Below are 13,523 nucleotides of genomic sequence, written 5' to 3' on the forward strand. Positions count from 1 at the left end.
AGTTCTCCAGAACATTGCACTGAACAATCACTTGACCTTGTTCCTGACAGTATTGACACTGAAGCTGTCTCTGGCTCTCATGACTTGACACCTGACGCTGTTACTGACGAGCCCACAAATCAGGAACGTTATGGACTGAGACAAAGAAAAGCCCCTAGAATTACTTTTGACTGGACGGTGAATAAGTGGACCAACCCCTACCATACAAAAAGGTTTGACTTGTAGTGACGACAGACCAAGGTTCAGTGTTACTTAAATGTGTTATTTGTTAATGTTCATGCATATTCATGGTTTTCATATAGGGAAACTTGAGTGTTTCACTTTTGTTTTGTGGTCATACTTTTCTCCAGTGTTACTAAACTAATGTACGCTGTGCTAACATGTATGCTTGTACTGTCTGTACATTATTCCTCTGCCCTGGTAACTTTTCAACTCCTTCATGTATGAGTGGTTGTTATGTGTTCTCTTTGCTATGTACGGCTGAGGGCAGCCTTTTTTGGCCGGGGGAAATCTGTAACGAGTAGAAATATGGTGTGGCCCCTTTAAGAACTGTGCGCTCCCGTTAAACTGTTGATGATCTGCATTGGATGTGTGATCAGAGCACCGCATGTATGCGGGTTATGTTCATTCCTTTTCTGTTGCTCTTGTATTTCATTTATTTCTCAAGTAATGCTGTAGACGGCACAACATTTGTGACAGACTGTCACCTAAATTCCATGGGGAATAAAGCGCCGGTTATGTGACACCCATCGCCTCTGTGAAGTCTGTCTAATAGTGAGCTATCCTTGTTTGCTCCGTAACCACCGCGTTACACTCTTTCACACTGGTAAGAAAAAAACCGCAGTGGTATCGCCGGCGATACCTCAGACCTCAGAGTGTTAAAGTAAAATTCTTGGCATACTTCACAACCGGTCAAACAAAAGTTGTTCCATTGCATATAAGTATGCAGCTTCGAGAGTAGCTTTTGAAAAAAAAACATCAAAACGAATTAGCATTAAACCTCTGTTAATTCTCAACAATAGCTTTTGTAGACATACGACAGAAATAAAGTCAAATTGCTTTGTAATAAGTGAAGTTAGTAATGCTGTTTTTGGGGTATCTTAATCATATGCTGACATCTACAGGTATTTAATGTATTTTATTTATAGCTGATTTCAGGCTGTGTGGTTTTAAATCAGTTGTAGCTGTCTTTCATTTTCTGAGAGTGCAAATATGATGTTGAACCAACATCACATTGTAACATTGATTTGTCATTACCATTGATTTTTTTAAATGAAAGTTAACATTATTTCAGCATTAATTGTAGGTGCAACAGTGTTGTTGATTCAGTGCAGTTAATATTGAAGAATTAACATTGTTTCATTGGTTGCTAATTAAATTTAATGATGTAAATTATTATTCATACCACTTGGTCAGATTTTACAACGTCACGGTCTTAACTATCATTTTTACGCTGATGACATTCAATTATACTCAATCTGCACACCTACTCTACCTCCCCAAACAGACAAAATCTCTGCTTGTGTTAAAGAAATAAAAAATTGGCTTAATTCAAATTTTCTAAAACTCAACATGGACAAAACTGAGATTATTTTCATTGGAACTCCCTCACTTACTAGCCATATTTCTACAAATCTCACCTGTGAAATAGATGGTTCTCATATCAAAACATCCAATACTGTTAAAAATGTAGGTGTAATCGTTGACTCCACCATTTCCTTTCAGTCTCATATTTCCTCTGTAACCAAATCTGCATTCTTTCACCTACGTCGCATTGCCCAATTCCGTCCCTTCATCAGTACCAAAGACGCTGAAACTGTCATCCATGCATTTATCTTATCCCGCCTTGATTACTGTGATGCCCTTTTCATCGGTCTACCTGCCAGCTCCACTTCCAGATTACAATACATTCAAAACTCTGCTGCTAGAAAACTCACCCACACCAAGCGTTCTGCTCACATCACCCCAATTTTGTGTGATCTCCACTGGCTTCCAGTTGCCTACCGTATTCAATTCAAAATGATCCTGCTCACTTTTAAATCTTTGCATGGTTTGGCTCCCCCTTATCTCTGTAATATGCTCGTCCCCTACACTCTGACTCACTCACTACGTTCCTCCGACTCTGGCCTTCTCGTTGTCCCTCAGCATCACCTCTCTTCAATGGGGGGCAGATCTTTCAGTACTATCGCACCCAAACTCTGGAATTCTCTCCCACGCTCACTCTGTTGTGTAAATAATATCTCTGAATTTAAATCATTACTCAAAACTCACCTGTTTTCTGAATGTTATACCCCTGATTTGATTAACTGATTACTCTGCATTATTACTAATATTTCTCTGAATGTTATGTCTCTTAAGTCCTGTTTTGTAATTTTGTACTTGACTCTGTTTTCTGTATACTTCTCATCATTGTCTACTTGTATTATCTCTTCCCTGTTAATTGTTCACTGTAAAGCGTCCTTGAGCTCTGGAAAGGTGCTATATTAATAAAACGTATTAATTTTAAATAATAAATTAATACATTTATTATTATTATAATTTAAAAAAACAAAAAACAACCTTTGGTTATTAACAGATGTGAATGAACAAAATCTATAAATTAACATCTAGATTAACAAGTGTTGTAAAATTGTTATTTGCTGTTATTTGTGATGCCTACTGCATTAACTAATGTTAAAAAACTGAACCTTATTGTAAAGTGTAATCATTAAACAATATTTACTTACTCAATGTGACAAGAAAAAATATTAGCCAGTGTAGGTGCATGTTCAGTATTCCAAGTGTCTGAGACAGGATGGGGATGAGGATTCACTCTTGAACAGATGTCAGTCATTTGGTCATATTTATACGCTGTGAGTGAGTAACACATTCTCACTTCCACCCAGAGGTGGAGCCAGGATATTTTCATTTTTGCTTTTTGCCTCTCATGCCATTTACATTTTCTTTAAGGCTTTTATTGCATGAAACAGTTTTCTTCAACATTCAACATCTTTCTGTTATTTTTTCATTCAGATTGTTTAAATATGTAAATATACAGCCACCATGAATAACATAAGCAGAAGAAAAAAAATAAAATAAGAAGAGAACAAATGGGCATTTCGCCACATCTCAGAAGTTCTTCCGCCATATATCACTGTCATATAGACAAGGTTTCAATTTCTCTGTAAACATAACACTTACCGTTTAGTGACTGTAACTATGAGAACAAGTACTGTACTTCAAATAACCATACATTGATGTCATGTTGTAAATATGTGGCTTTCTTCCTTTAGGATCATATGCACAAACGCAAACACCTGCGCAAACACAATCAGTCTGAGGCAAAGGCCTCCTTGAGGTTCACCTTGCTAGAGTGTGTAACTCTAGCAAGGTGAACTGAAAGCTATTGGCACAACTAGACGGGGATCAATCCCATTAAATGTTTAATGTTTAACAGTATTGTGGTTTTTATGAAATCAGTGTTCCTCATGAATGGTAGAGGAAGAAATTAGTAAAAAGTCTGTTAAGAATTTACCCGACTTTTAGTTGACAAAATAGTACTGAAATTAATCAAGTAATCTTAACTTGGATTTTCTGAGTAAGGCATAATCGGTAAAAATAAATAAATAAATAAATAAATAAATATATATATTTTTACAATTAGGTTCAACAAATTGTTAGTACACTATAAAAAACAATGCATTTTGCAACAATTTAGAATCACTGAAGGAAAGAAGACAGCAGCAGGTAATTTCTTATCTAATAATTTCTTATCTAGATAATTTCTTGTCTAATAATTTATAAATTACTTATAACTGAATGTTATTATAAAGTGTTACCGTGTATTCTGTAACCAATTTCTCCTGTCTTTAGGACAGACAGACAGACATATATTTGGCAGTAGTTTCCACTTCACTTCTCTGAAAGAGGCACTAATTCCGAAACTTTGTCTTGTTAGGGGGATGTTAAATGTTCTATGTCCTGGTAGCAGGAAGCAATAGAACAATCAACATTTCGCTGAGAAGAAGAAGAAGAAGAAGAAAAAAAAAAAAAAAAACCCTGCTGCCCCTAAACACCGAAGGTTTGTCGGGGATGGAAAAGTGCTGTTGTGAGAGTGTCAGAAAGGAGCAGCTTGATATATTTTTACATGCAACACACATCTCCTGATTGTTTGCGACATGATGTTCTCTTTTACCTTTTGCTTTTCACTTTCAGAAAATTCTGCACACTGAAACCTGAAACTCTAACTCCTAACAGAGTGGACAGATAGAGGGCAAGCACACAAAAATGCTTTATAAATATGCTGGTAAGCACGTTAAAAAAAAAAAAAAAATGCTGTATAAAAACTGGCACAATTTGACACTTAACATATTTTCCATTAGAACAGTAATAGAAAACAATGCATTTTGCAACAATTCAGTATTACTGAAGGAAAGAAGACAGCAGCAGGGGTGCCAAAAAAATGTTTAAAACAGAAAAATACTGTCAGAAAAAAACAAAACATAAATAAACTGAAAAATACAGTAATTTCTTATCCTAATAAAATTACTGTTTATTACTGTAATTCTACACAAAATTACCTATCTGTTCTAAACTGGTCATATGCTGATCCATGCTGGACCTGAGCTGGTCCTATGCTGGACCAGCATGGACCAGCATTGGACCAGCTTAGGACCAGCATTGGACCAGCATAAACCAGTTCAAACCAGCATGCCAACTCTAAAACGTACTCGGTTACGAACATAACCTCGGTTCCCTGAGATACAGAACGAGTACTGCGTATGGGGGAAAGGTCTCCTTTTTCGCCGCTGCTGAAGCGTTTTTTCAATAGCGCAGTGTAACTGCACGGCTATTGGTTCAAGCTTGAGAACTTTTTGAACCAATGCTAGCACAGCACAGCCGCGCGAGCCTATGGCGACGAAGCGCACGAAAAATCTCGCCAAAACGGGCGGGGTCGCCAACACGCTTAACCGATGCTAATGCAAGTAGCAGAGCGGTTTTAAGCATCAGGGGCCTGAGGCCAGCTGACCGCAGTGGCTCAAAAGGGAGCCTTTTGAGCCACCTGAAATTTCAACTAGTATTGTAAAGGCTGGTCTGCCCTCGCAAAGAGCGCCCCAACCCAAGTTGGACGCATCTGTCGAGAGCACCGTCCTTCTGGACACTGGCTGTAGGAGTACTCCATGACTGAACCAAACAGGGTTCGTCCAGGGTTTCAGAGCTGCAAGGCAGGCTCGATTGACCCTGAGGCGCAGACGGCCATGCTGCCAAGCGTGAGGAGGGACCCGAAAGGGACCCTGAGGGGGAGACATTCTATGGCTCCCTTCCTTAGCAGAGACATCACTTGGCTCAGAGGACACGAGTGTCGTCCATGTTTACCGAAGTGGGAATCACCCCGCCACCCCGGGGGGGTCTGCGGGCAAACTGGAGCGAGTAGCCTCGATTTATTATCCCCAGAACCCATTTTTACACTCCGGGGATGGCCTGCCAGGCCTCAGCCCGCGTGACAAGGGGTTGAATGGGCCGCTGAGAGGGGGCTCGTACACTGGCAAGTGTGGAAGAGGAAGTTTGCTCTTTCTTTGAGGAGGTAAAATATTTATTGTGTTCGCCATGACAACGGCGTTTTGCGTGGGTGCAACAGCATTGGACCCTGGTAGCAGAACACATGAACCGCCCCCCATGCCTGGAACTGAACAGGGCGGTGGGGGGACTGAACGAAAGAGCTTCTGGGGTGGTCCCGGGCTCGGAGGGACTTTGCCCCTTCCTCTTCTTTTCCTTCAAATCAGGAAGTCTTGGGAGGCGTCGGATCCAGCAAAATCTTTGGCCAGGGGCCCTCACGCTGTCTCGGGAAGGAGAAGCACCTGGCAGGATGAGCTCGTCGGCGCTGTTCCTTAAGAGGCGCTGCCTGGGAGGTAGAGGGGGCAGGCTTGCTCTGCTGAGCCGGCGCAGTCCTGGGGCGGCTTCAAGCAGAAGTAGAGCTGGAGCACTTGGGCAGGAAGTGTCGCATGACCTGGGACGACTACTGAGCTGCAGTGAAACGCTCTGTAAACCCCTCCATGGCTGGCCCGAAGAGAACGGTTGGAGAGACCGGGGCATCTAGAAAGACCGTTTTGTCCACCTCCTTGATCTCGGTCAGGTTGAGCCAGAGATGGCGCTCAAGCACAACCAGGCTGGCCATGGACTGTCCAGTGGCCTGGGCTGTCGCCTTCATGGCGTGCAGGGCCAAATCCGTGGCGCTGCAGAGGTCACGGAAGGCAGGTGCATCTATTCCAGACTCATCCAGAGAGCGGAGGAGCTTTGCTTGGAACACCTGGAGGATAGCCATGGTGTGCAGCGCTGAGGCAGCCTGGCCCGTGGAAGTATACACCCTGCCGGCCAAGGCAGAGGTAGTCCTGCAGGGCTTGGATGGAAGGACCCTCTTAGTTATCCACCCCACGGCTGCGGGGGGGCAGAGGTGAGCTGCCACTGCTTCATCCAGGGGCGGTAAGTGCTTGTAACGCTTCTCCAGCGAGCCATCGACCGAAGAGAGAGCTGACTGTTGCACGACTTGGTCAGCTCGTCATGGCAAGAGCGCTGGCGGCGTCCTGGCAGGAACCACTCGTCCTGTCTACTGTGCGTTGGCTCTTCAGGTGGGGCCCACTCGAGGTCGAGTTCTTCGACGGCCTTGGAGAGGATGCGGAAAAGCTCGGCATCCATCCCGACTTGCTGTCGATGGGCTCCAGCGATGGCAGGTGGATGGGGTCCTCCGAATCAACAGCCCATTCCTCCCTCTCAGAAGCCGTGAGAGACATGGGGCCCTATTTTAACGATCTGAAACGCAAGTGTCAAAGCGCGAAGCGCAAGTAACTTTGTGGGCGGGTCTCGGCGCTGTTGCTATTTTCCCGGCGGGATAAATGGCTCTTGCGCCCGCCGCAAATCTAAAATGGGTTGGTCTAAAGTAGCTTCATTATTCATAGGTGTGGTTTGGGCGTAACGTGAAATAAACCAATCAGAGCGTCATCCAACATTCCCTTTAAAAGCAGGTGCGCAAGTTCCATTATGGATTGCTATTATTATGGCGTATTTACCAGGCGCACGCCAGGAGCGGTTCACAGCCGAGGAGACTGATGTTCTTGTAAGAGCAGTGAAAGACAGAGAAGTTGTGTTGTATGGGGATGGGAGAAACCCACCCAAAATAGTGTCGGTTAAACAGGTGTAAGGACCCCCGCATCGGCCCAAAAACGGAATCCGACACGCCTGGGCGAAGGTTAACGCGTGTATGCCTTTTCAGCGTCTCTATTAAGTTCACTTAATTTCACTCGCTTAATCTGACTCCAATTTCAAATGATTCTTACACTTAGGTTGTGTTTCCAATTAGAAATTAATCATTTGTTATGTATTAATTTAGATATTCGATTATTCTGATTACCTTATATCTTCGATTATTTCGTTCACTGCAGTCCCGGTATCGCTTTAGAAGAGTTACTTCGGCCGATTTGAGCACTCTTCCCGGGCACAAACTCGTCAGTCTGACCTTAAACATTGGATGCAGGGTAAATATCTACCTTTAAGTCGGTCGCGCTCTGCTTACTCGTAACAAAAAGCATAGTTTTTATATATTTACGAAAACTGCAACTTATTTAAGGCAGTGATTGTCAGAAATCGAAATGGACTTAATTGACGTGCCCCATGCTCCATCTATTAAACCTTTCGTATGAACAATCCTGAACACAGATTTGAGGTAATACCTTCGCTTTGATCTACTAGAAATAATGGATTAAGAATAATACAGAATCAACCAAATATAACATTTTATTTGTCAAGTAACAATGGATCATGCCAATTACATTACAATTAGACAATTAGAAGCCAATTCAGAAATGATAAATGCATAACATCGATTACTCAAAGAAATGCATATATACACACAGTGATGCGTGAATGTCTTCAGACATTCACTCATCTCTGTATGGGGGTTCTGGTTACAGAAGTTCCCACATGACTGCTTTGCTCTTTACCTTTTATACCAGAACCAGAACAAAAGGATCGTAAATGTTTATTACACCAACACCTGTTTTGGGGGAGAGGAGAAGAGACACCACCCAAAAAGAGGACAGAATTTTCCTTAGTTTTCAATCTTCTTCATAATTCTAGGGGAGGCGTTGTAGATCTTCTTTCCAGATTAAAGTTTTATTACTTTATTGCAGGACGCTTCATCTCAGTTTTTGTTTAGCAGGAAAATCAAGCCTTACAGATGGCCTCTGGCCCCTTGGGGCAAATTCAATGAGTCCCTGAGGGGCCACTTTTGGACATTTCCTGCTTCCGTATGTTGGGTACATGCTTTCATTTGCTCATTAGTCGATGGGTGCAGGAGTCTAGTCGTCACCTGAAATAACAACATTAAGGCAGGTTGAACATTAAGATGAAAGTACAGCAGGATGCATCTCTGTGACACACAGTCCCTTTAGGTGTGTACTGTGCTGACTGGATGCTGCAGCCGCTGGACATGATGTCTGTGATCCTCTTGGTCAGGTTTGCTTCCACCTGCACTTGGCTGTGGTGGTAGTCTGTCTGTAGAATGACTGGTTGTACCAAGTCTGTTGTGTTGGTCAGCATGAGCAGAACGTGTCAGGAAAGTCTCATTACACTTTGCGGAAACACCTGTGTCCGCCCCAGGTTTAATTGATCCTGTGAGAAATCCTCGGTTACCTTCAAGTAGAAGGTCTGGTTTGCCGGGCAGGTCAAATTTCCATGGGTGAAGGATTCATTTAGCTGATGATGCTCCATTGCGTGCAGGACACCTGAACAACCTCTGAGTGACCATTCAATACTTGAACACTGATGAACTTGGTGTTATTGTAAGATGAGGAAAAGGGTTGTTGGAAAAACAGAATAACACAAAATAACACATGATGAACATGTCAAAAGTGCGAGTGGTAAAGAAGGTCTCCCTTTCAGAGTCCTATCTTTAGTGAGCAGGTCTCATTTAATCACCAGATTCTTCACTATGATAGTGGAATTTAGACTTGGTCTGGATGCATTAAAGGCAAGTAGCAAAGAGTCTAAATAACTAGTATATTTACCAGTGGTATAAATAATTAAATATATCACATACTTAAACATAGAAATACACAATTTCATAATTACAATTATAAAACTGTCTATAATAGTTGTTTAAATGGCACATCCTTAATGCAGAACTTAGGCTTCAATCAAGTCAATTAGAGAATGGAATTTACAGAAACGGAGACTTAAAATCTCTTGTTTAGCTTTTACAACCATCATCTGTGCATTTGATGCACAGGCTAAGTCACACTCAAGAATAGAGGTCTGGGAATTGAGTACCTGATTTATAGAAATGCCTGCATTTCAGTTCCAACTGTTTAGTTCAATTTGTCATTAGTCATATGTTGGAAACTAGGGGGCCCTCCTAGTTTGCAACAATGCCAAGGACTGAAAGAGACCAGTTACATTACTGAATAGGTCTCATTTAGATTTTGAATTTGTAATTTGAATGATCAAAAATTCTATTAATTGATGGGTGACTAAAGCCATGCACATGTCCTGCATATTACAGTGTTTCCATTATACCTCAAAATTGACACAGTTAAAAAGGAAAAGAAATTACAACAATAATTTCCTTTGTCCTATATGTATGAAGGTGAATGATGTATGTAAGATTTGCATTATGTGAATGCCAGGTAGAGATGTTGTGAGTTTGTAGTGTGTGTTCTGTATGTTTGTGTAGAAGATGGGTGGTGTCTATCCTACCATAATTTGTGTTGCATAATTTAGTTCCAGTTTTACACTGGGAGGCCATGTATCTATTAGTGTCATGAGATGGCCTCTTGAAGTTTCTACACCCCCATCTCCTGCGTGTGAAGTTGTATGTCATGGCTCAATACAGGTGGGACCAGAACCTTGTGGAATCTGGCCCTTAACATGGCAGCTGTTAATCCTGAAAGGGAAACAGACATACAGAAAAAACAGTTGATCTTGAACCTTTAAACAAATTGCATTAAGATAGATGGTGCCATCTTAGTTTTTCTTAAATGGTCTTATCCAGACAGTTGTTGCAAATGGCTTTAATCTGTTAAGATTGTATGCCATTAGAAGAAAATTTGTTTTAGTTTACAGAGACATAGATCATTATTATGATTATGTTTCTGCAAAGAAAAGGCCAGATAAACTGAATGTTAGTGGTCAGATCTGACTGCTGGTGTTTAAGCATGGTCAGAGAATCTTGCACCTTGAGTTGCTATTGCAGCTGTGCTTATACAGTCTGTTGTGTTGTGAGTTTTATGGCACCCGGGTCTCCTGGGGGAAACTCACACTAACCAGATCTGTGATTAGGGCACCAGATCACCTTTTGTGGTGCTGTTTGTTTAGCAATTGGTATTTATGGTGTCCTTCAAATACTTGACCATTTGGACCTCTGTGGTCTGTAAAAACAGAAGAGTTTCTGCCTGATATTAACATTTCACACAACTTTAATTACATGTCCAGTAAAATAACTTCCCTGATCAGATCCCATATGATCCAGCACCCTCAGAGAGGAGTTTGCTAACACTTTGTCCACTTTGTTTGTGGTTTTGTTGCAAAGGAAAATCAAAACTTATACTTCCTCTTGTCACTGGGTTACAGATCAATAGAATCAAATTTTTAATTCATGTTTTGATCTTGAATGGATTTAGCCTATTCAAGATATGACAATCGGGTTGATTGTTTTAGTTAATAAATACTGGGCATTGTAATTTTTCTCATTAAAGATTCTTGCACAGATAGAAGATAAAGAAGTTCTTTCCCATTAATTTTATGTATTCCTTCCATTTTTCTTAACAACTTATTTAATGCAATTGTGAAGCACATTGTAGCCTTATGGCAATTCTATGCTCCTGTGCATGGTTTAACTGCAGCTATATGGGAGATAGCTGAGTGTTCCACTTAGGAGACAAACAAATTTAACACAGACACACATGTTGTACTATTTCAGTACTAGTTATTCCAACTTACACAAGACACATGGCCTAGAATGCATAGCATCTAACCTCAAACCTAAGTGTGTCAACGCATCACTTACAGTAAGGCAGTCATGTGTTTTAAAGAATAAACTCAACTAGTCTAGGTGCACATGTAGCACAAACAACTAGAATGTGTGTTCTGTAAGAACAATGTGTCTAACACAATTACAAATTTGAATCCTTCCATTGATTCCTCATAATTCTCTCAGCACTAATAGTGCTCCCAACTTCTGTCTTCATTCTGGTTCCATCTTACTACATTCTAATTCCTTCTGCTCCTCTCCAAAATTCTTTCTTCTTCCAAGCCATTGCTTGAATCATCATGAGATTAAAGGCCATCCTTGGCCATCATAATATAATATATCATGATGTGATCATAATATAAAATATAGCTGCAAGCAGCAATTCGGGGCCAAGCCCCAGAAGGGGCAGTAGCGCAATACGGAGCAGGTAGAGCAAAAACAGCAGAAATTGAATGTACATGCAAAACAGCTGGTTCAGAAGGACAGGTGGAAATGAAATGAAAATCAATAGAAGTTCAGATGAGAATGAACACAGAATGAACTAAAAACACTTGTATCTAATTCAAGAGGAATAAAGATTAGTACAATGCTTATTTGGATAAAAAAGGAATCAAAATGACTCATTACACACAATTGCATAATGACCACCCAACACGGGATTCGAACTCACAACCTCCAGGTCCAGTGTCCATTGCGCATGTCACTGCACCACTGTGCAGGTGACTGTTGACACAACTGCCGAAGTTCACTAGTTTATGTGAAAATGGACTCAAAAAGAAGAATTTTTATGAAACTGCACTGAATGTTATATTTAATAACTTTACTTTAGATCATTCTGCAGCTCATCATGCTGTAGCGCAATACAGAGCAGGAAGAAGAAAAACAGCAGAAAATGAACAAACATGAAACACCTGGTTCAGAATTATGGGCGAGAATGAACTCAGAAAGTACAGAAGCTTAGATGAAAATGAACACAGCATGAAACAAAAAGCATTTATTTCTAATCTAGAGGCAATAACGGAATCAAAACACACAATTTCATAAAACCACTCCACCCGAGATTCGAACCCACTATCTTTAGGTACAGGGCTCGTCAGGTACCTGGCTTTACACATTGAGCTACATTATGACACATGTTCAACATGTTGTGGAAGAGAACTTTTAGTGTAACAAAGAATTTACAAAAAAAACATTTCTTAGCATGCTAACCATATTAGCATGCCAAGCTAACTTAATGCTAATGAAGCTCATGGTTAACTTGATAGCTGAAGAGCCACATTAAAAAGAATGACAACTGGTTAGCATGCTAAGCAATTAGCATGCTAAGCTAACTAGCATAAGATAACAATCACAAGGAAGGTCACATTCAGAGACAAATATCTCGGGAACGGTAGCGAATATCAAAAATCCGTTCAGTCATTTCTATGCGGCTCGGTCCAAAGATCTTCTGAGCTGATTGTGGACAAAATAGGACAAAATTTGTGGGAGGAGTAGCGAAAAAACTGTTTTTCATTTATTTCAATATGGCAGACAGGTACATTTAAGGAAAATGACAAATGACACATCGTTGGAATTGGCATTAGCCAGGGAATAAAATGACATAAAGTATACACGTTTTGGAAAGTGTTTTCAAAAGTTATAAGCATTTTTGCAAAAAACATTATATCTGTGGAACAGTAGGTGGTGCTGTGTTGAAACTTCTCAGGTACCTTCGGGACCTACTAAAGGTCATACATACTAATTTTTGTGAAGATATGTCAAATAGTTTAAAAGATATTGAAATTTATGACAAAATTCAAAATGGCGGACATGCTTTTCATCCGATGTTGACAAATTCAATATCCCCGGATTCGGCATGGCCCAAGGAATCCATAGACACCAAGATCTTGATTTTCTAATAAAGTGTTCAAAAGTTATTGGCCAAAATATCCATTTTACAGATCTCATGACCTGTAGGTGGCGCTGTTCCCAAATTCGGCAAGGAACCTCAGATCATGGTCTTGATCAAGTGTACGAATTTTTGTTTTGATCGCTCAAAGTTTGGCTGAGATACAGCCTCTATAGCAATTTTGGGTAAACCTCATTAACTTCGTGACATCATAACTTTTGAACAAAGATGAATAAAAAAAAATCTGCTCAGTCATTTCTGTGCGGCTCAGACCAAAGATCACCTGATCAAAGTCTGGACAAAATTGGACAAATTTTGAAGGAGGAGTAGCGAAAAAACGGACTACTGTACTTTTCAAAATGGCCGCTACTGTAATGGGTGGAGACTTAATGTAAGAATTTGAATAGAATCAGCATGAAGAGACAAATCAGATGTACTAAATTGTATTTTTCTAGAGCAAATGGTTCAAAAGTTATAACCTTTAGAATGTTGAATTTTTGAACTGGTGGTGGCGCTATAGAGTTGGTCCTTGAGACTCCAAAATTGGTCAGATTTCTAGACATGACCATCACTACAAGTGTGCCAAATTTCATCATTTTCTCATGTTCCGTTGATAGGGCTGCCATAGACTCCCAT

At 40.7% G+C, this 13,523-nt stretch overlaps 2 protein-coding genes across 2 annotated transcripts in view; one reads left to right on the forward strand and one right to left on the reverse strand.

Moving 5' to 3' along the window:
* The window catches only part of LOC125243180 (5-hydroxytryptamine receptor 3A-like), a 38,871-nt gene extending 35,557 nt beyond the window's left edge, over nt 1-3,314 (reverse strand). Inside the window, exon 1 of the mRNA XM_048152609.1 lies at nt 2,727-3,314. Within this exon, the coding sequence (XP_048008566.1) occupies nt 2,727-2,766 (40 nt within the window). The 5' untranslated portion in view covers nt 2,767-3,314. The remainder of the gene's footprint in view (nt 1-2,726) is intronic.
* The window catches only part of LOC125280859 (gastrula zinc finger protein XlCGF57.1-like), a 1,316,469-nt gene that overhangs the window by 435,329 nt on the left and 867,617 nt on the right, over nt 1-13,523 (forward strand). The window lies entirely within an intron of this gene.

Source organism: Megalobrama amblycephala, linkage group LG1, assembly GCF_018812025.1.
Source record: "Megalobrama amblycephala isolate DHTTF-2021 linkage group LG1, ASM1881202v1, whole genome shotgun sequence".
In the NCBI taxonomy this organism is placed as follows: Eukaryota; Metazoa; Chordata; class Actinopteri; order Cypriniformes; family Xenocyprididae; genus Megalobrama; species Megalobrama amblycephala.